Here is a 22,700-nt window from a genome sequence, read left to right on the forward strand (position 1 = left end):
CTTTTCACAAACTGAATCTGTTGGTTTTTAGTACAGTGAGTGTAGCTGACTGTTATTGATGCTTCAGAAAACTTGTTGCAGCCTGATGAGAAGGAGTGACTGGTTCTTTTCACTAGAGTTATAGACACTGCATTTTATTAATTTTAGGAACCAGTTCTTGCATTATGCAATTTATCTCCATTACCATTAGCAAAACTTTGTGTGGAGTGAGACCTTATTCTTCATAAGAATTTCACAATTTGTCCCTTTGTAACTGGATACCAAGAGTGGGAACAGATTTATAAAATTCAATTAATTATCATAGAATTACAGAATCATATCATCTAGTCCAGACCCTGGCTCAAAACAGGACTAGATCAGGTTGCTGAGGGCTGTGTCCAGTCAAGTCTTGAACCCCTCCAAGGATAGAGGTTCCACAACCTGTCTGGGCAACCTGTTCCACTATTTAACTACCTTCAGAGTAAATTTTTTTCCTAATATCTAATCAGTATTTCCCATGTTCCAACTTGTTCTGTTGCCTTTTGTCCTGTCACCACACACTTCCAAGAAGAGTCTGGCTCAATTTTCTCTGTATTCTCTGATCAAAAAGTTGTAGACAACAAAAAGGTCTTTCAGGGCCTCTCCTCTCCAAGATGAACATGCCTGATCTCTCAGACTCTCCTTGTAGGTCATGTTCTCCAGCCCCCTTGGTGACACCTGCTGGACTCGATCCAGGAAGTCAATATCCTTCTTGTACTGGGAAGCCCAAACTGGACACAGTACCCCAAATGCAAGTGTCAAATAGAGGGGAAGGATCACTTACCTGGACCTGCAGACTTATGTTCAACTTCTTGTCCACTAGGACTCCCAGATCCTTTTCTGCAGAGCTGCTTTCTAAACAGCCACCAGCCTGTACTGGTGCAAGGAGTTATTCCCTCCCAGATGCAAGACTTCACACTTGCTCTTGTTAATTTTACGTGGTTCCTGTCAGCTCACTTCTCCAGCTTGTCCAGGTTTCTCTGAATAGAAGCCCTGCCCTCCAGCATGTTGACTGCTCCCCCCAGTTTGGTGTTGTTCACAAACTTGCCAAGAGTGCACCCTGTCCCATCATCCAGGTGGCATTAAACAGTATTGGTCACAGTACTGATTCCTGTGGGACTTCCACTAGTTACTGGTCAGTGGCTGGACTTTGCTGATCACAGCTCTTTGATTCTGGCAGCCCAGCCAATTTTCCACCTACCTTCTCCAGCCCATATGTCACCAACTTGGTGAGGAGACTAAGGGAGACTGTGTCAAAGGCCTCACTGAAATCAAGGTATAGAACATCCACTGCCCTCCCCTTGTCCACAGTACCAGTGAGCTCAACACAGAAAGCAATTAGATTGGTCAGGAAGGGTCTGCCCTTGGAAAACCCATGCTGGCTGCTCCCAGTCACCTTCTTATCCTTCATGTGCTTTAGAAATGGTTTCTAAGACATTTTGCTCCATAACCTTCCCAGGGAATGAGGTGAGACTGACTTCTCTGGATCATCCTCCTTGACCTTCTTGAAGACAGGTGTGATGTCTGCCTTTTTCCAGTCATGAGGAACCTCTCTTCAGTGCAATGACTTTTTGAAGGTGATAGACAGCAGCTTCACAATGAGATGAGCCAGGGAGAACCTTCAGCACCCCCAGATGCATCCTGTCCGGTCCCATGGATTTGTGTATGTCCAAGTGGGTTAAATGATCCTGAACTCTGTCTTCCTCTGCTGTGGGTGCTGCCTCACTCCCACAGACTCTGCTAGGAGCTCAGCAACCTGGGAGGCCAGAGGACAAGTCTTGCTAGTAAAAATGGCCTTTTCTATGTCTCTTGTCACTAGTCCCCCGGCCCACTGAGCAATAAGCCCACATTCTCCTTAGCCTTCCTTTTGCTATCAATGTGCTTACAGAAACCTATCCTGTTGCCCTTCACCTCCCAAACTAATTTCAGCTCCAACTGAACTTTGGCTTTCCTGACTTCATTCCTACATGTGCAAGCAATATCTTTGTGTTCCTTCCAAGTAGCTGGACTCAGTTTCCATCTTCTGTATGCTTCCTTTTTGTGTTTTGAGTTCACTCAGGAGCTCCATGTTCATCCATGCTGGCCTTCTGCCACAGTTGCTCAACTGTCTGAACACTGCAATGGACCATTCTTATGCTCTGAGGCAGCTGTCCTTGAAGATTAGCCAGCTCTTCTGGGCCTCTGCTCTCCAGGGCAATTTCCCACAGATCCTGCCAAGCAGGTCCCTGAAATCTGCTCATCTGAAGTCTATGGCTGTAATTCTGTTCTTTGTCTTGCTCGCTCCTCCCAGGATCTGAAACTCCACAGTCTCATGCTCACTGCAGCCAAGGCTTCCCTTGGCCTTTACATCATCCAGCAGCTCTTCCTTGTTTGTGAGTAGCTGCAGCTCTTCGAGGGTATCAATCTCCAAATAATTCTGTACCTCTCGTATTTGTAAAAGGGAGCTGGAAGCTTTCTTTTGTGTTATGTCCGTGTCACCAGAGACATTCAACCAGGAGATATTAAAAGTGTATGGAAAGGAAAACTAGTCTACAAATGGCACACTACAGAAAGTTCAGTTCCAACTTGGGACAGAAATGTGGCTTGATTTGATTTTTAGCTGAACCAATTTATTTATCTAGCTGGCTGCTACAGTTTTTTACTAAAAAAAGCATCCTGAAACCAAACAGCAGTAAGTCACAGCAGGGCTTCCAAGTCATTGTATTCTGTGGTAGGTGAAGACTGACTAGAAAAAGAATGGAAGAAGAACTCAAAAGAAATGGAGATTTTCAAGTAGTTTGGTGTCCCTCATTGATAACACTTCAGGCACTTTCTTCTGCCTATCTGGGGGCGAATTCATGAGATGGGGAAAAAGAGAACTAAAGCCCTGGTGCCCATCTCTTCTCTCTTCCAGTGGGACTCGTGCTCCAGGACCGACCAATGAGTGCCATGGCTAGATGGGCCTTTTCAAACCAGAGCCATGGCTTAGCACGACACTGCCCCTTAAGCTCTAGTCCTCTGGCTGTTGTTCACAAACAAAACAATTGTTTTTCCTAGGACTGAAGAGGATGTTGTATACACCAATAGTTCCCCTGTATCATCCTATACTTACCTACTGGTCAGTATACCATTTTTGATCTGGTATTGTTATCTGATCTGGTATTGTTTCCTGATTGACAGAACAATGGAAATGATGCATGTCCGCATCTGTGTGCCGCAGACTAGAGCACATGGAGAAAGGGGAGAACTGGGAGGCGGGGAAAGGGGACCGCTAGACCACTGAGCCAGAGGCAACAACTGGACTCATGCAAAGCCAAAGTGATCGGCAGAGATGCAGCAACAAGTCCACTGATTGCCATACTGATAAGCTCATTTGGTTTCTTGTATATTGGGTAAAAAGGATTGTGACCTATAGTCCCTTTAGCGTATAGATTGAAGCAAATGCTTGGTGGCTCAACAGAGAAAATTGAAATAAAACATTCCTTTTAGAGGTTCTTTGTAACACCTTGAAAGGTGAAAAGTTTGGGTGTAGAAACTATTTATAGCGTATTTGAATGTGCTATCTGAATGCGTCTGCAAGCAGATATTTGGCTTTTACTGCTATGTTTGTAGAAAGAAATGATGAAACTGTTCTGGAAGCCTTAGTCTGTCTTTGTTAACTTTTGCTGAAAGTTTTATCTAAACTGGGTGGTACTCCATTAGAAGAACCATAAAATGTTAAAAGGATATGATGAGGATAAGCTGAGATAGTTTTCGGATAATTCAGTTGTTTGTAAATCTTGGAGATCTATATGGATGGAAACAGTGGAACTTTTCCCTTGCTTTGAAGGAACCGCAGAACTTGTGCAAAAATTTAAAAGAGAGGCTTATGTAACTGAGGGTGTGATTTTTATTCATCCTCAGTTGCCAGAGATATAAATAATGAAATTATTATGCATGTGACTCCCTGCAGTGAATGTTAAATCTGTGTAAAGTATGAGTATTTGTTGACTGACTGACAAATGTCTCTACCCTTTTCTATTCATGGATTGCACAATGAAGTGACTCAGATTGTCCAGCAAAGTGCTCCATGCCTGAGGGAATTTGCTTGGTTTACATGCAAGCTAATTGATTAAATCACCTCTTTGACAAGCCAAGTAGTACTGGTTAGCTAAAGTACTGGTTAACTGGATAAGCAAGCAGAAGAAATAGAAAATATTGACTGCAGGGACTTGATAGTATATATTTGCACCATATATATACACCATAGTATATATATACTATAATATAAATACTATTTAATTGACGGTTTTCTGTATCCTGAGCAACTTCAGAACAGATGGGCCTAGGCAGTTGTTTTTCATCTGTTCTTCCTAGCAATGGCACATTCATTTATTTCTTTCACAATACAGACCTGGCTATGAGTGTCAGTCCTGTGGAACTACTGGAATAGAGTCTCCACTGGGGTTTCCTCTCAGGTCCATCTGAAAAGTCAGTGCCGAAACGGTATGCCACAAAGGCAGCATGTCACCCTGAGCTCAGCATCCCGGCACCTGAGCACCCCCACCCAACAGTTTACATTGCCTTCTGCTTAGTCCCTAAATGAAATTAGTGTGATAGATTTAACCTGGGACACCCAAAATAGTTTAGGACATGATTACTGGAGAGGCCACTCCCTGCGTGATACTGCTGAAGATGGCAGCAATTGGCTCTCTTCAAGCTCACAGCTCTTTCCTTTAAAAGTCGGGGTTGTGGCTGCAGAAGGGTTTTCCCTACAGCATCCTCAGCCCTGTGGTCTGGTACAGCAAGGGTCTTCTCTTCAGCCTTCGGAGGAGAGGTATGGTAACAAATACATTGTGATTACTCTTTGTCGTGGAGTGGCTTTGTTGGGAAGAGATACATGTAGCTAAATCTGGCTAAATTTTGAGATTTTAAGTTATGAGAACTATGCCTGTGTCAAAGACGCATTTCCTTCCAGTAGTTTGTTTTTGTTCTACGTGTGAAGTGTGTTTCTTTCACCTCTCGATTTCTGTCAGTTAAACAGAAAATATTAGTCTTACTAAAAGGCAATGGTGTTCTGTGGGATTACTTGAAAGTAATACACAAAAATTAAGTCAATGCTATCTCATAATTTTGCAGTTTGTTTAAATTCTGATCATAACTGAAAATGTTTTAGAGGTTTGAGGTATATTATTACCTCTGATACTGAAACAGCTAGTGAAAGATGCAGCAACATCAAAACAAGTTTTCAGGTATTAGGAGAGAAGCAGTTGTCTGTTTCTAGATTGTTTCATCCTAGCTCTCCAACAGCCCTGTGGTAATTAAAGAAATTTTTTACATAAAAGTAATGCTAGAAAAGACACTTTCATGTATTTTTAGCTGTCCATAATGCAGTGTAGTAGCTGGGAATAAGGAAAATCGTAATAATGTGACCTGTTTGCCATTCACACTGTCAACCTCAGACAACAGATAACTCCACAGAGGACTGTTCCCAGCTCTGGGGGAAAAAAACCAAAACCATTCTCTGATTTTGTCCAGTTCGGTTTTAAAATTCTCCATCAAGGTGGCTTCTCCCACTCTCCCTGGGAGACCTTGCTGGTAGCAACAGCTTCTGACTTTCACACTACATGCAACCCGTGGTTCATACAGCACAGCTCCATCTCAACTTAAATCCAGGCACAGAAGCCCCTGGGATGGGAATTTGCTTCACTCATTCACTACCCCTATGGTAAATCCTGTAGAGCCACTAAGGACTGCTGTGACATGCACGAGAAGGTAGGGAGAGCCAAGTGATCATCCACTGCATAGCCAGTCAGTGATGCCACCCATACCTTTTCTTTATTGTGGGTTTCTGCTTGTTTTTTGGGGTTGGGTTTGTTTGGTTTTGGTTGTTTTTTTTTTTGGGGGGGGGAGCATGCATGCTGTTGGTTTGTTTCATGCCATCAAAGGGAGTGACAGGTCTCACTCACAGTATTACAGAAAAGCAGCCATTAGCAGAACTTACTGTCAGAAAGTAAATTGACTCTGGTTATTGACAAGTTACTTGTTGGCATCTTCCAGAAGATGGGTGTCTTTCAGAAGGCATCTATATCTTTAGGAGCAAGTTCTCTATGTGAAGAATGACCAGGCAGTGTGGGGGCTCTCCATTAAGTGAACCATCACCCCACAACCATACAGCGATTGGTCACCACTGGCACATAATATATATATAACTGGTATCGGTCCAGCTTACCTACCTTGACCCACCTCAGAGGTAGACGTTGAATCCTGTAGTTACAGGAGGAAGATGAGCACTCCCCACAGGGCAATTTGTTTAAGATAGGTGGAATGTATCCCTCTCCACTATAAAGATGACTGTCTTAGATGAGAGACTTAACTTTTGAATAAATTAAATATTAATAAATACTTATTAACTAATTAAATAATTAAATAAAAACAGTCCCACCCAAGTATATTGGGGAAGGGCAACCTTCTGTGAATGATAAATGATTTTTTTTTTCTTGTCCTGGACATTAAGTCACTGTCCCAGGCTATGAGTATCCCCTTAAAATTTTCTGAGAAGAGATGATAAAAGAGCACAGTCCATTGCTGATGAGCCCAAACAAGTTAAGGGAAACAAGAGACTAGCAATAATATGTAAATTATTAGTAAAGGCATTTATGTTGCCTTTATTAATTTGTTCTTATAAAATACTTTGAACACTGAAGTCCCTATCTGTGAATTGAGAAGCAGAGTATGGTTCTCCATGGGCAAAAAAGGGGTTTAATGGGAATGAAAAAAGCAAAAATAAACATCCATTTGACCATGAAGTTTGCAAGGAGAGTTTTTAGATAAAATGCATTTATTAGCATGTAGACTAGGAGATATGAAAACATTGTCTGGTGGCACAAAATTATTTTCTTTTGTTGACTGTTGGGAGGGAACATAAAGGGCTTCTCAAAGTTGTGGCTAAGATCTTAGTAAGTGGTTCCTGAAGTGGGGGTATCTATGTCTATAACTAAATGAGCTGATCAGGTTTTCCAAAGTGCTAAGACCCAGTGACGACTGTTGAACCACCAGGAGGCACTGAGAGCTCCATAAATTTTGGGAAAAATAAGCTACTTATTTCACTAACTAGAGGGAAAAAAAATTACAGCCTAAAAATTCAGTGCCTCTTCCCTTTCAACAGGGTTTGTCCAGGAGAATGTATCCCAAGGGCTTTCTCCACTCCCTATGACAGTGAATAGGCTGACTTTTCTCCTCTACCCCAAGGAGCTCTATTTCTCTAACAGTCTGTGCAGAACAGGTCCTCTCTTCCACGGTTGCTGGGCTTTCCACTTTCTCCATTCTGGAGGGAAAGCTGGTGTCAGAACAGCTCACTCCAGGGTGGGAAAAGGGAGTACACTCACCATGTGACATAGCATGAACTTCTACTATCATTATAAATATTTACTAACAGGTCCTGTAAAAAACAAGGAAGATGGTGAAGATTTGCTGTTCTCTCCTCCTCTTAAGTTTGCTCAGTGGGCAACTCAACGCCAACCCTGGACTCAAAGTGAGGATCACCCAGAAGGGGTTGGGATATGGTATGTGTGATGTTTTCAGGATCTGGTGATGGTATTACATTGAATCCTGGTATGACAGACATCTTGGGAAGCAAGGGCAGTGGAAGTAAATGACCTGATCACAGGCTATAAAGAAAAGGAAAGTTTAAGAGCACAATATGGCAGATAAAGTAAGGTGCTTGACAGCACTGTACATCATATAAGAGGTTCATTTGATTTCAGATATTGAATCAGTAAGTTCAACTCTTGCCATGACTAGGGGTGAGATCTGAAATAGCGCTGCTGTGTCCCAAATGAGATACCCTCTTCTTTCTGACCCTGTGTCCATCCCATCTCCTAAGCCAAAGCACATAACTATAAACTCCCAGGCAGTATCAAAGGCAACTGAACTGATCACTGTTTTCCTGTAGCCAAGGAGGTTGGGCTGGAAATTCTGAAGCAGAATATGGAGAAGGAGCGTTTCCCTGATTTGAGTGGCTATGAGAAATTTGGCCTTGGTAATGTCAAATACAACATCTCAAGGTAAGTATTCTCTCCGGAGGCAATTTGTATTTGACTGAAATTTGAATCTTGTTTTGTGTTCACCTTGACTTGTGAAATACAAACTTTTCCTTTTCTTTTCTCCCCCTTATCTCCCTCATGCTCTAGAATACACATCACTGCTGTTGAATTCCCCAGTGCTTCCATCTCCCTCATACCTGGGACTGGGATAAAACTGGTGATTGGAAATGCTTCTCTAACCATTGATATGAACTGGAACATAAGGACCTGGATGTTGTACGTACAGCCTCATGTGTCCTGGGATTTTTCTTGATGGAGAATATAAAGATAAAAATGAAAAGTTTAGTTTTTCTTGACCTCTTCATGGCAAAGGTGCTCTTTAACAGCTAGTAGCAGAAACCCAGGAGTACAGACTAGTCTTTCTCAACAGGTCTGCTGGTGGGAGACAGCCCCTGCCCCCTCAGCCATGAGCACTGATAAAGAGCCCATGGCTGAGAAGCACCTCTGCGAATAGTGAAGGAGTGATGCTCTGGCTGAATGCTGTCGTCCAGCCTGCCAGCTAATGACACATTTACAAAAATTGTAGTACAGTGGTGGATCACAGCCCAGTATAATAAACCCTCCCAGTGCAGCTACGCTGATAGAAACCCTGTGGTATGCCTCTAAGAGATACAGTTCAAAAGCTGATGGAAAATGGACAAGCAAATGGCAATATCCTTAGAGCGGTCTCCACACCCTCCTAGTCCCAGGCTGTTTCAGAGGAAAGAAATCCCTCCTCCTCTTCCCCACGACTCACATTACCTATATTGCTAAACTGACTGAACGACAGCAGTCTCTATCTGCTTCTGGGCTTCTGCTGTCAGGGACAGCAGGGCTGGCTGCTTGCCGGGGGAGGGGACCCAGGAGCTGGGGGTGATGGCATGGCAGGAGGGGCCATGAGGATCCCTCACTGGCAAGTACCCAAGACAGGCAAGCAGAGCAGGTTAGTGGCAGTGAGCAGGAACAGCCACCAGACCAGATTGCCAGGCAAGTCTATAGGGAAGAGGCAGGTCTGAGGCAAAGCTAGGAAGTCACGCTAGCAAAGCATCGTCAAGATTAACTAAGTACAAGGTCGCACATAGGTGTACCTACAACATAGCGCCAGCAAAGACCTGAGCTCCAATGCAGCTCACAAACCAAGGGCATAGACCCCCACTGAGGCTTTTCACAGCTCTTTCACATGACCAAGTTATGAACAACTTGATCCAAAATAACACAGCTTCACCATAATGGAGCTGGTCTTGAGCATGGGCTGCCAACCCCCTGGGAGGGGTGGGGAAGAGGACACAGAGCCCGTTGGGGCATTCCAGGCCCTGATATGGGTTTGTATGGAACTGCCTCAGCCACCAATAGATTAGATCCCAGTACAGCTCTCTTGCCATATCTTCTATCAGGCATATGCCAGTTTCCTCTGCGGTGGATGCAGATCTGGTAACTGGAACAAAATACTTTACAGTAGTGAATTATCTACTTTCCCAAATCCATCATTTTCCAAAACTCCTAGCTGGAAATCTGTGTAGAATACTTGATTCTTTACAGACATATTAGAATCTATTTTCATTATGGGCAATGCAATAAAAAGTATTCAGATAAACAACTTCATTTTCAGTGAACAGAAAAGAGTCCATTTAAGAATTGAGTCTTGAACATTCATTAAAAAATAGTTTTTTCAGTTATTTCTTTATTTTTAATTTATGCAGCAAAGACAATGGAAAAAGCACAGTGTACATTTCAAAGGTGTTTGTTACTGCAATCTTTTCAACACCCCTGGATAATACAGGTCATACATCAATATCACTCACCAGCTGCCGGACAACTTCTGGTGATATAGACATCAAGTTGAATGGAAAAAGTGGGTAAGTGGAAGAGATCTGTATATACTCTGGGAGAAAATAACTGCCAACGAATGGCATAAAGACAACTTCACAAAATAGGGCACTTATTTTGGCATCTATAGGCACCACAAGTGAGAATCAGGGCCCTAATCCAGTGTTAAAATGGCCGAATTTGACCATTGTCCTTGTATTTGTGCACACCGTCCTTTGAGTATAGGATAAATACAGCAGTTCTGGTCAGATCAAACAATCCCTTGTGCTTCTTCAGCACCCACTTCTTTCCAAATACTGCTCTACTCTTTAACTCTAGGTAGGAGTTACATGCTTGTACTATGCTTTAGGTACTCCTAGTCACAGTGCTATCAAAACTGAACAGAACCAGATTGCTGTCTGTTGTGCCTCTGGTTACAACCCTGTACACATTATTTCATTGTTTTCTTGTACTTCTCTCACTGTCTGAATACAACTCTTGTCACCTGGTTTTAAGTTTGTTTTTTTGTTTGCTTGTTTTTACTTCTATTGGAAGCTCCTAGTGCAGAGACTACTTATTTATTCTGTGTTTGTACATACATGATGGTGGTAATATGAAGAATCCTTATTCATAAAGATGAATCTATCCAGGCTAATTGCTGAGATGCCTAGTGGTGAAATTATCTCCTTTTAAGTGGTGGCTCTCTGATAGTTGTTACATTTCAGAAAGCTCCCTTGTGTGCTAGAATATCACACTCAGAGGCCATTAAATACATGTTCTGCAGAGATATCCGATTTCCTGTTAATGACTGTAGTACTTGACCCATGAATTGCTTTCTTCCTTTCCTTTAGCTTTCTGCATAACTTCTTTATCAAGTATCTGAAGAAACCCATTCACAGGAGCTTGGTCACTAACGTAAGCCTTTCAAATTTTGTAGGGGAGGGGTTTAAGGAATATGAATTTCACAAGTCAGTGCTGTGAACTTGGCAAAGGAAGAACTAGAAAAATAATATAGTCTTATTCTGGTCTGAGCAGCACAGTCACCACTTTGCCAGCCAGAAATGCTTCCAGATAAAGTGCCAAGTTCATGGCCAAGATATTGACTACTCCACAGCTAGGTTCAACCAAGGCAGCAGTAGGGCTGGAAAATGTAGTTATTTTCCCCTTCCAATGCAGAATAAGTCTCTGCCTGTGTCCCTACAGGCACCCTGGGTTTTGGGTAATTTTTATACTCGGCAGACAAAACATATATTGGGTGATGCACAGAGAAATTGTAGTACATCACCTGATAGTACGACATTTAAACCTCATCATATCAAAGAGGTGAGTAGTTCTGATGACAACCTGCCCAGGGCCTCTGAGAGGAGACAGAACTTGAGATGGCTGTGATTCTGCCCCAGGGCAGGGATCTCTCCTGTGAGACCAGTGTGAGATCTCCATCTCCTTCTTGCGCTATTTAAGGCTGTGGTTTTGTCACCCCCACCAGGCTGCCTTTGGCAACTTCTCACTGTGTTGCCTAAAGGCAGCTCTGACACAGGACATGCTTACATTGCACCAAGCAGAAACCTTGGGGATCCAGATGGCTGAAAAAAAGCTAGCTTAGGTGTTTTGACAAACAAATGCTGCAATGTATGTCACACAAGCAGACAGATTTGCTAGCTTACAGGTTCATGCTAATCAGGCCATAACTTGAGTGTGCTTTTATACAGTCATGTCCCAACATCAGATCTGGGATCCAGTTGATAGATGAAGACCTCCGATCACTGAATGGTGAGTCACTAGTGATATCTCTTCCTTTTGCTTTCTCTCTCCTGTTCAGTGAATTTCTGCAGTTTCCTTAACAGCAGCTGGTCAGCAAAGCCTCCAGAAGAGGTATCAGGCCCCACATTCTGTCTGCTCCCTTGCTTACAGGATCACAGTTAAATAAAGGGAGTAGTACTTGGACAAGCAAAGGATATTTCTGAGAAGCCAAGGACCTGGGCACGATTCTCAACTTGTGAATGTGGCAGTGTGCACCCCTGTTGTCAGAAATGCCGCTTAGAGGCCATGCAGCACTGATGCGAAGGCAGCTTTCCCTTCCCTTCCATGCTCTGAGTCCTCCTGAACACATAGCACTTTACAACCTGAAGCCTGCTCCCCTAGCCTGCCTGGAAATTTAAGTCTTACTTGCCAATTTTTCAGACTTGCCAGAGGCAAAATGAAAAAGTTCCCTTGTAAAAAAACTTCTCACTTCAACCATTTTGGGTTAGATTTGCAAGGCGTTTAAGGCACCTAAAGTGTTGGGCAGATACCATGTGCAAAACACAAGTACCGCAGCAGATCAGGCACCCACCTCTTCTGGGAAAGTATTTGCAAGTTAGAGGCACTCTGGATGCTCTCAGAACTAACTGCTTGACAAGAAATCCCAACACCTCCTTATGCCCTGAAGCACTGGCATGGTGATTTCCTTTTTTTGGTTAGACCAAATTTACTTTTCCACAATGAGAAAACATGAGACAAACTAAAAGTGCTTTAAAGAAGGTGCCAGTAGAAACATCAAGCCTTGGGTCAGAATGCATGTTAGGAGGTCCCTGGTTGTGTTTTTCCCTACCCTTTGGAACAACTTGTGTCATTCTCCTTCAGGAACTGACTTAGTTCTAAGGGTACATAAAATTCTTTCTGTGCTTCTTGTCATATTGGGTATTTTGCTTTATCTACCACCCTTACAGTCCTAATGCCGATTGATGATTTGGCTGAAGTAGACTACTCCTTAAATAGCTTGCCAGCAGTATTCCGACCATTCATTGACCTGGACTTAAAGGTAACTGCCTGTAGTGCTATTTGCCAAGATTGCTGTGGTTTTTATTATTGTATGATCCACTTTAAGATGAACACGATTGCTGTTCTGAACATTAGGACTCAGTATCTGAGAAGACAGACATTTCAAAACACTACCGCATTTGTTATTGTAATCATTTTTTAACAATTCTGTTATGAAATGAATTATTTAAAAGCCACATCTTTTTTTTAAATTGCTGTTGAGTTGATTATAGCAAATAGAGAGCAGTAAAAGTTAACTAAGCAAGTTAGAAGAAAAAAGAGAAAGGGGAAGGAGAGAAAGGGAAAGGTATTCAACTTCATTCTTCTCTTGCTGTTGATTAATATCTGGGACTTCTTTGTTCAGTCAGTCAGAGGAAGATTTCTACACATTGCACTAATTAAATGTGTCAGCTGTCAGATGAGAGAGGAAAAGAAAGAGCAAGACTATAGGAGCAAGAATTAAGCCTCTGGCACCTTGAATGGGAAGACAGATGACCCTTGAAAAAGCATGGTTGCCCATGGAGTGCTGCTGAGTTTGAAGGCCTGAAAGTTTCTTTCAAATAAAGGAAAAAAATCTCCTTATGTATTGAAACTAAAATCAGACTAGTTCCTAATTCTAAAATGACTTGATTGTCATTCTGTGTAAGGTGATTTGGTTGAGGGTAGTTATCATCATCGTAGTATCTAAGATCCTTAATTAAGTTTAAGATGCCTTGTGCTAGGTGTTCTACAAAGGGAGAATGCAAAGAAAGTCTTGTCACGAAGATCTTACAAATTAAGTATAAACAAGAGACACCAAGGAAATAAGAGAGGTGGGAACACAAAGGAACAGTAAGCCAGTATCAGTCGGTATGGTAGACACTGGTCTTAGCACACCAGCTCTACAGCTGCTGTCAAGCTCTTCTGGGTATTGTGGCAACTGGATTTTAAGCAGGGACTTGAGGTAGACTAAAGAGGTAATGTCATGGCTGTTTACAAGAGCTACTCTCCCACATAAGATGCAACATGGGGAAAAAATACAAAGCGAGTGACTGTTAAATCCAGCAAGTGAGGATTGAATGGGGAGGTCATCAGCAAAGTGACTCAGCACTTTGTAAGCGTTTTGATAGTTCTTAAAAGACAACACAAAATTTAGAGATAGATGGGGAGGAGTTGAGAAAATAAAGACACACAGAATACATTTGAGATGAAACATAAAGGGGAAACTAATAAAAGGGATTAAAAAAAATCTTAACCTCTGAGTATTTTCCTCACTTTAAATTGGTTTTACCTTTTTGTTTAATCTGGATGCATTTGGAAGCATTAGATCTGCGAGCCTTGGCTAATATTGTGGGTAGTGCAAAAGACAACATAGGTGTTTTTAGGATTGTCGGACATAACTTTTCTTTCTCTCATAGACATTCTTTTGTCTGCACAAGTTACCAACTTGCTTCTGGGTAGAATAAGGTGCTGATTTTGACCTAGAGAGACCTCTGGTTTTAGAGATCCATTTTGTACTTGACACCACTGAATAGCTCTAGGCAGCAGTTCTCATTTAAATTCCTGGAGATGGGGAAAGGAGAAAGTAAGGCTTTTCAATAAGGACCCTTAGTCATACTCTTCATGCAATATGTAGACCCTTAATTTAGAGGCTTTGTTTTCTGAGGTGGTAGACTGTCTTCAGTAGGTGATCAGCATCTCAAAAAATAAATCTCAGGTGTCATCTGTGAAGGTGTCCAATCTCTGGAACTTGTCTTCACCACCTGCTTGAAAGCACCAAGGCTTCAGAGTGTACTACAAAGCCTGTGAACTCATTTATACAGCAAATTAATAGCCTGAGCAAGAGAAAGGAAAGTAGCATTAATTGTCTACAGTTATGTTGAAGTCATATTTTGACTCTGATTTTTTTTTTATCTCTGCCAATACCTTTCAGGGGATAGTCTATCCAGCTGGAAATTATTCTGGCTCTCCCTATGTGGCAGCTCCCTTCACTATCCCAGACCAAAGCGACTCCATGCTCTACCTTGCCTTCTCTGAGTATTTCTTTCAGACCTCCTCATTTGCTTACTACACTGCAGGGGCCTTCAACATCACCATTGCAGAGGAGGTGAGTAGGCCACAGAGGAATGGGGTGAGAGTGGCTCAGGTCATCCAAGATGGGGCTTTGACCTGCCAGTTGTCAGTATGTGGCCATATAAAGCTGCTAATTGGCCTGCGAAGTCCTGAGACAGTAGATCATAAATACTAGGGTATTGTTATGCTCTTTTTTTTATGCTCTATATAGATGCCTCAGGGCACAGCCAGGGGGGCCAAGTTCCACTGAACAAGGTACCAAATACTGGCAACTTTGCTACAAAAAAGAAGGTTTTTGTAGACCTGAGGCATAGACTTTTCTGACATGGACAAAGGATCTACTCTGGGGAATTTAACAGCCTCAGTGACTGTTTTCTGAGGGGTCTTCACAGACTGAAAGTACTACAGGGGCCATGGAAGCAAAGCATATGTCAAAGTACAGTAGCTGTAGCTTGGAGAATGGCAGACTGTGCTAGCCTGTCTCCAGGAGGTTCAGTAAGTCCCAAAACCTATAGACTGCAGCCCAAACTATAATGATGTTAAGCATTTGCTTTCCCAGCAAGTATTTTGGCATATATTATGGGAATCAGCTTTAAGTATTCTTAGTCCCTTAAGAATATTTCTGAGAACAAAAGGTACAGAATCAAAAATTCATTGAAATGACAGTAATCATGCATTTAAACAAAAGCCAACCATGAAGGTCAAATCTGGTAAAATCTTTTATCTTTTTTTTCTTTTTTCTCCAGACTTGCAGCTATTTTAATATAAGCACAGAGATATTCGGCAGTATCATCCCTGAAGTGAGTATCATTACTTCCACAAACTCTTAGGAAACCACATGTTGTGGGTGTTAGACACCTCACTACTGGTGTATCCCAAGGGCTTGTAGGGCCAGCAGGCCTCCTGCGCTGGAGAAGCGGGCACACATATGCCTTGTGACAGCAGAGCAGATGGGCCTTGTCACCTCCCACCCCCACAATGAGTTGAATGAATTGCACTGTTACCAAACTTGGCCCATAATCTTGCACATCAATCTTTACTCTGGGCACTGTGCCCAAGCCACAGCTGTTCCCACCTAAAACCAGCTCTAGGCAGGAAAAAGCTTCCAGTCATGAGTCCTGCTTTGAGAGACTTCTGAGAGGGCCTCAGCTCACAAATAACACCTTTCTCCTGCCCAAACCTGCATAATTGTCTTTGCTTCACTGCCAGCCTGTGACTGACTAGCAGAAAGGAATCCAGTAAAGACCTGGGAAGGTACTATAGTGGCCACATGCAGGAAACCAAGCTAACAGAGGGGCAGGAAACATTACATCTATGGAACAGACAAGGCAGATGCACAGGATTTCCATTTATTTTAGGTAGAGGAGATGAATATAACAGGACAGAGAATATAAGCATGCATGGCTCCCACCAGCCTTCTCAGAATGAAAAACCAAAAATGAGCATAAGGGACCCTAGGCTATGAATGATGAGGTTGGATGAACTCAGACTCATGGTTCAAAGAACTTCACATCCTTGTTTACTTCCCAGATGATATCAAGTTCCTCCCTCAGAAATCTAAGAATGCTCCAAGGGCAGTCATCATATGGTCTTCTCCATAAAATGCCATGAGCATTGATGCTAATATTCTACCCCCTCTGTTCTAAGTAATGAACTTCATGAGCCTACTTGCTCTTCAGGCAATGGACAGAGTGAGGCTCCTCTAAGGACAGTCCGGAGCAGGAACCTGTCCTATGAGATCTCAAAGAGAATGATCCTCTTTGAGAATATCAAAGTGAATGACCCCTGAGTTCTTTTATTGTGTGACTTAAACGTCACATTCATGTTCCATTCCTTTCCTATGTTCACAAACAAGTATTTAATTTCTCTAAGTGATATAGAAAAAATTGTATTCCTAGAGTGGAAGGAACTTTCACTGCATTCCTGATGTGGCCAAGACTGTTAATTTATCACCACAGAAAACTTCTACTTCCTGCTTGCTTGAAAGAATCTTATGTTAGCAGCTGTCCTTAACCTTGTCTTAAGGAACTACTTCAAAATCATTGCTTCAAGAATGAGAAAATGCAGTATTCTAATCTCTTCTACAAGAAAAGCATTTTTCTGTCTTTTTTTTTGTCTTGGAACCTTACAGGTAGGCAAATATTCAGTTACGCCCTACCCAGTGATGTTGAAGCTAATGGCTACTGAAATACCTATCATCAGCTTACAGCAGGATTCCTTCACGGTAGAGATTCAGGGCTCCATGGAGGTGTTTGCTGTTCTGCCAGACTCAACCACCCAGTCATTGTTCACAATGAACATAGTAAGTACAACAAACGAGGTGACATTTAACTCAGGGTTAAATATGTTTGTTCATTCCTTCTGTTAAAACTCAGTACAAGAAACAAAGTGCCAGATTTCTAGGACTTAAACATGCAAATTCCCCTTAGTCACAGGTGGTGCCTATGTGGCCTCATTTAACCTATAGGTCATTTGTATGGCAAAGAACATTTTCCTATAGATGGACAAAAATCCAAACATATAGCAACTCTGATTAACCAAAGTTTTGTTCTCTGGAATGACAGTTCTGCAGGCATGAGTCATGCTTCTTGGCAACTTGTTCATTTCACTGAAAATGTTGTTGATTAGTGAAACCTCATTACCCACATTTCAGCTCTTGTCAGTGCCATTCAGATAAGCAGACATTTACTGTGTGCAGCCTTGCATGGGCCATAGGCTAGGGAGAGAGTTGCATCTACATGAAACAGCTTCCGTACATAACTGGGAAGATGGTATTTCTGTATTTGTGACTAATTCACAGCAGGGGTCCTGGGTTTTTGCATCTGGTAACCCGTGGTTTCTTTCTTCTGCAGGCAGCCAACACCAGCATTGCTCTGAATATATTTGACCAGAAACTGATGGGCTCACTATGTTTGAACAGGTAATTCAACCTGGGATGGAAGGGATTTCCAGCCATTTGGAAGTGTTAGCAATCCCAACATTGGCAGTTTAGGCACATGATCAGATAACCATAATTTAATGAATGTGTTTCCCTGGTGAGTTCATCTGCATTAGATTCTCTAATTCCCTGTGTGGCTGTACTTGTACAGTTTAGAGGAGTCAGGAAGCTTCTCTGTGACAACTGCCACAGTCCCCAAGGCACTGCCCACCAGCTATGGATTGCTGCAGGGCAGTGGTCTTATCGGACTTCTCTGCTCCTGACATCTACTCTTCCCCTCTGAGCTAGATAAATGAAGCGTGCAGGTCCGTTATGATGGCCATGAATCATCTGAGAGCTTCCCTCATCCCTTTCCAATTGGCAAGACCCAACTGCTTTCTCGCCCACCTGTGCCACTAGGAAAGTGCAGAGGGGTCCAGGACACAGTAAAGGATCTAGACCCCTGCAGTTCTCCTATCTGTATATAGCAGAGATTCTCCAGCTAAGGCACTGCAACTCCCACAGGCCAGAAAGCTGGAGACCAGAGGCTTGGGCATTTAGACATCTAACATCTCACATTTTATAGAGAGAAGCTCTGTATACCAGGACCCCACAGCTAGGAATTGGGACCCTGATTTCACAGAAGTCCCTTGGGAAGACAGTTATAGGGTTAAGAATAGGCAGAGTTTGTCAGGGCACAGAGATATTAGGAATTTAAGGAGGATAGTGCTGTTAGCATTTTTTTGCAGCAACATTCAGAGAGAAAAATCTAGAGTGTGCTGAGAGCTGGGATCCTAGTTCTGTGGAAACTCAGAAATCATGTTTTGAATACATGTTTGGATACTTGAATATGTACTGAATAAGTATTTGAATTTGGAAACAGAGACATTAGCAACACAGCCATCAGCAGCAGTACCATGCAATGAACAGAATTTTTCTTCCCACCCCGGTAAGGCTCACATCAAAGCATTATGTAGATGTACCAAAATCCTTGCAAAATATCTGAAAGCCTGCAAGTCCTTGATGCTAGCCCTGATAAAGTCAATTGTCAGTAGCATTTCCAAAATACAGCACAGAGGGAAAAGCACACTCACATTGCTGGCTACGGCCCTTCTAGCATACTCTTCTGCATGCATGCTCAGCAATGCCCTGAGAAAACCACCTCTTTCTCTAGGAGGCAATATGCATTGTGTAAAATATATTGCTTCCAAAGTCTCTTTACAGATGTTTCTTAAGGCCTGGAGCTCTACAGCAGTGACTGCACATGACTAGAATAATGTGTGTTTATCCTTTCTAGTGACTCATCCTGTTTCACTTCTTTCCCTCAGGCTCCAGTTCTCCCTAGCCCACTCCAATGTTGGCTTTTTCGAGGTAAGCGGATAGTTTAAGCACATAGGAAATGCAAACCAGGAATATCAGTGATATCAAGGCTAAAGAGTAAGCAACTAAATTTTATTTGTATTTCTAAATCATTTGGTTTCATTGCTGGGTGGCTCTTTTCCTGTCTTCTGCCAGCCACCTCTCTGCTGTGGACTTAAAAGTATATTCTTTGGGGCAAGTAAGTGCTCTGAAAATGAGATATTGTGTAGTTCCCCTGACTGGTGTATCATATTTCACCAGTAAGCAGAGAGATCTCTCGAATCATAATGGTGAAACGCACAGTGGTAATCTGAACTGTAGTAGCAGACAGAGCAGCGTGCTGTCTAAGCAATCACACGCACGACTGAGGCAGAGGCACTCCATGTGGTGCACTGGTGCTCATCACAGATGCTCAGAATTACAGCAGGGAATGGGAGCCAAAATACTAGTCTCAGATGCCTGAAATAGTGCAGTTGTAGGCTTACAGGGGAAAACCCTGCCTCCGCAGAGAGTCATTTAATTCTGAGTGCAATCAATCAGTTCTGAGTAGCTGAGGAGAAAGGATTAAAACTGTTCTGGTCCTGCTTTGCTATTGGTGATAAATTATCTCACAACTAAAGGAAATAGACTGTTTTAAATGAAAATGTTGTCCAGGCATGATGAAAGCCATTTGCATTTTGCATCTCACTTCCTTTGCATCATTCCAAAGCCTTAAGAACCAAAGTTCACCTGAGTTTATGACTCTTTTGGGACAAATGAGAGCTGAAAGTTGAACATGAGCCTACGAACTCCATCCAGGACTAGGGCATGACAGTTCTACCACTATCAGGAAGAGATGTCTAATTCAATTTTCTTGTCTGTCAGATCTCGCTGCTTGAGAACATCCTGTCTTACATTTTACAGACTGAAGTAATTCCATCAGCTAATGGTAAGGCTGTATTTCAAAGCATCAGCTAAAAGCTTCCAGCAGAGTGGGTGATTCTAGGAACTTCTACTGACTTTATGCTTAAGTTTCCAGTTCCCATCAACTTGAGTGAAAAATTACCATCAGCCAGTAAGCAGTGGAAGCGGAAGATTGATCTGTGAGGGTGTAAGTGTGCCCTCTCACTGGCACTGTTCTGCAAAAAGGGCTGGGAAACTCATAATTCATCTGCCTTTACCTCACTCAAGGTAGCCCTGATGCATCAGTGAGAAGCATGTCTCTCTCGTCTGCACACCTGCCTGAGGCCACTGTGTGTGAAATGTATTCCTCTTTATTAGACCAGCACAGGGCTTTTGCCTCTCATAAATCTTATTTAAGGCCCTGGAGGGAGACGTAGCTTTGTGCCAGCCCTCTGTACCGGGATGAACTTCACCTTCCTTAATTAATGGAGACAAATGGGAACAGGTTCTAATGATGTTAGAGCTGTATTAAAAATCCCTCAGGTCACTAGGGACAAATCGCTGAGTATGTAATGTGTTGAACATGAAATGCCTTGGTTTGGCTGCAACGCTCTGCCAAGAGAAAAGCATCTGTAATTCTTTTTCCCCATTGGTAAATGAGCATCATATCTACCTCCCAGGGCTGCTTGTGAAGACCAAGAGGTTAATTGTTCTAAATGACCTAGAAATCTCTGGATAAACAGGGTTGTTGAAGGGCAGGTATTTATTATCTTTCCAGTGCATACCTAAATCATTGTGTTTGTCTATTTTTTTCAGCTAAACTGTCAAAAGGATTCCCTCTTCCCAATCTGGCCAATGTTACCTTCACGAGACCTCACATTACAATTGAACAGGTGAGATTTTGACACTCTTATGAAAGGTTATCCCTCTCCCCCCCCTCCCCCCCCTTTTTTTTGGCTAGGCATTTATTCACCTTCTGTTTGTACAAGAAACTTGCTGGATTTGAGCTAGTTAGGCAGTAAAAAGCCCCGGGTTTAAAATGAGATCTGTAATAATGGTAAAATCCTATTAGAAATAAATGTATCTTCTTTAAGAGGAAAAGTTAGAACTGAATACATAACCACGGAGTGACCGAATGCACAGCTTGCTCAGCCCTGCAAGTTGCAATTCAGTGTGAAAACAGGCTTACCTTTAACATTTTGTTCAAGTTTGGCCAATCAAATCAAATTAGAGTTATTGCTATCCACACAGTCCTGCTGAATTCAACAGGAATAGTTGAAATACGAGAGGGAGGTGAATTCAATTTTGTGCACCTAGGATGACTGGATTTTGTTAATAATTTGTGATAATGACTGAGGCTAGTAGTCAAAAGTAGTTAGTAAGCTCTCAGAAAACATTCTTTGCCTTCTGGTTAGTCTTCTCCAAATCTAGCCCTTAGTTTGAACATACAGAATGTTGCTAGACAATCAATCAGTACAAGGGCATTGCTGACAAACGAACTCCCAGAAAATGGGTAAGCCTGTTACATTTCTCCACTTGTTTACCAACTTCTCAGTTATTTTCAGTTTTGCAGATACAGTCTCAAATCCTTGTTTGTGGTTAAGCACAAAGCACAACTCAGGAAAGGAAATGCAAAGGTTGTTTTTAATTTTTCTTTGCATCCCATATACGTAGCAGGAGCCAGCTATGCAGTCCTTACAAAATATAATTGCTTGGAGACTGCTTTCAGTGGCAGTAGTTGCCAAAGTCTTATAGGCTAATTATGAATGAAGGATTTTAGTGGTTCTGTGGGGCCCGCTCCCCACCTCACTTTCTCTAGCCAGTCTCCTCATCTGTAACTAGGAATGAGAGAGGACACAGGAGAATTGCTAAGCCCTATCAACATGAATGGGATTCCTATTTAAAAGCTAGTTCTATAGTCTCCACTTCCAGTCCCAGGCTATTGGCTATGGTCAATAGGAAGAAAGACAATTCTTCCCACTTTTCATAGATAAGCATATTAGACTGTGATGGGCTGCTCTCTGCAGGTTCATTGCTCTGTATGCACTGACAATGGGGGAAGCTTTAAGGACAAGTTTAGATTAGATGGCTAATTCTTAAGTGGCTCAAATTAGGTAAAAAATAATCCCACTTTGTGATGATTGCCTAGTTGCCTCAAGGCTCGGATGAACTTTCCTGGGTAGGCTGTATGATCTTTAGATGTCCCTTCTGTTGCTAGCATGGTGCGAAGGGATAGCACCCAGTGAAAGATGGGGCTATTTTGCGAAGTTCAAACAACAGAGTTTAATAAAACTTGTTACTTCCAAGGCTCAGGTGTTCTCAGTAGATTTTCTGACCTTAAACACCAGGATCAAGTTGAAATTTAAAAAAAATTTCAAGTTGAAATGGAAAAAAAAAACCAAACAAAATAACACCTTCATTTTGTAATTCATAGCCCTTCAGTGACTGTTCTTCTCCCCGCAGGGATACATGTTGATTTCTACTGATGTCCACTACAAACATTAAAGGAGAAGAGAGACCATTTGTTAAGCATGAACTTCAAATCAATAATGTGACTCTGAAGGCTAAACACTGTCCAGTTCTGATGAAATGTGTAACATGAGCTCTGACAAGGGCAATGTCATCCTGGTTGGCAGCGAAGGGGGATGCAGGGATGCAAAGAAAGCTGATGGAATGGTTAGGCTGTACAACGGTGGTAACAAGCAGACCCCGAGGAGAACATGTGACACATGCTTGACATTATTTATTCTGGAGTTTGACTGATGCAAAAATCTTTTTAAGATTAATGCCTCTCTTGAAATACAGTCTTGTCTATACACTTCCCG

At 42.3% G+C, this 22,700-nt stretch overlaps 1 protein-coding gene across 1 annotated transcript; it reads left to right on the plus strand.

The window, feature by feature from the left end:
• Positions 1-7,435: 7,435 nt before the first annotated feature.
• Positions 7,436-22,380, plus strand: LOC140645580 (BPI fold-containing family C protein-like). Its single transcript, XM_072849069.1, has 15 exons — positions 7,436-7,541; positions 7,931-8,042; positions 8,169-8,297; positions 9,761-9,916; positions 10,718-10,781; positions 11,576-11,636; positions 12,575-12,666; positions 14,578-14,751; positions 15,464-15,521; positions 16,853-17,019; positions 17,570-17,637; positions 18,963-19,005; positions 19,858-19,921; positions 20,692-20,768; positions 22,339-22,380. Exons 1-15 carry the CDS (start codon positions 7,436-7,438, stop codon positions 22,378-22,380), a joined length of 1,413 nt encoding a protein of 470 aa, XP_072705170.1.
• Positions 22,381-22,700: the final 320 nt, after the last annotated feature.

The sequence above is a fragment of the Ciconia boyciana genome, chromosome 1, assembly GCF_034638445.1.
Source record: "Ciconia boyciana chromosome 1, ASM3463844v1, whole genome shotgun sequence".
Taxonomy (NCBI): domain Eukaryota; kingdom Metazoa; phylum Chordata; class Aves; order Ciconiiformes; family Ciconiidae; genus Ciconia; species Ciconia boyciana.

Excerpts from the sequence above, each read along its gene's own strand:
- LOC140645580 (XM_072849069.1), top strand. The coding sequence starts at position 7,436 with ATGGTGAAGATTTGCTGTTCTCTCCTCCTCTTAAGTTTGCTCAGTGGG. Across the intron at positions 17,638-18,962 it reads GGCTCACTATGTTTGAACAG|GCTCCAGTTCTCCCTAGCCC; the intron begins GTAATTCAACCT and ends TCTTTCCCTCAG. Across the intron at positions 20,769-22,338 it reads CTCACATTACAATTGAACAG|GGATACATGTTGATTTCTAC; the intron begins GTGAGATTTTGA and ends TTCTCCCCGCAG.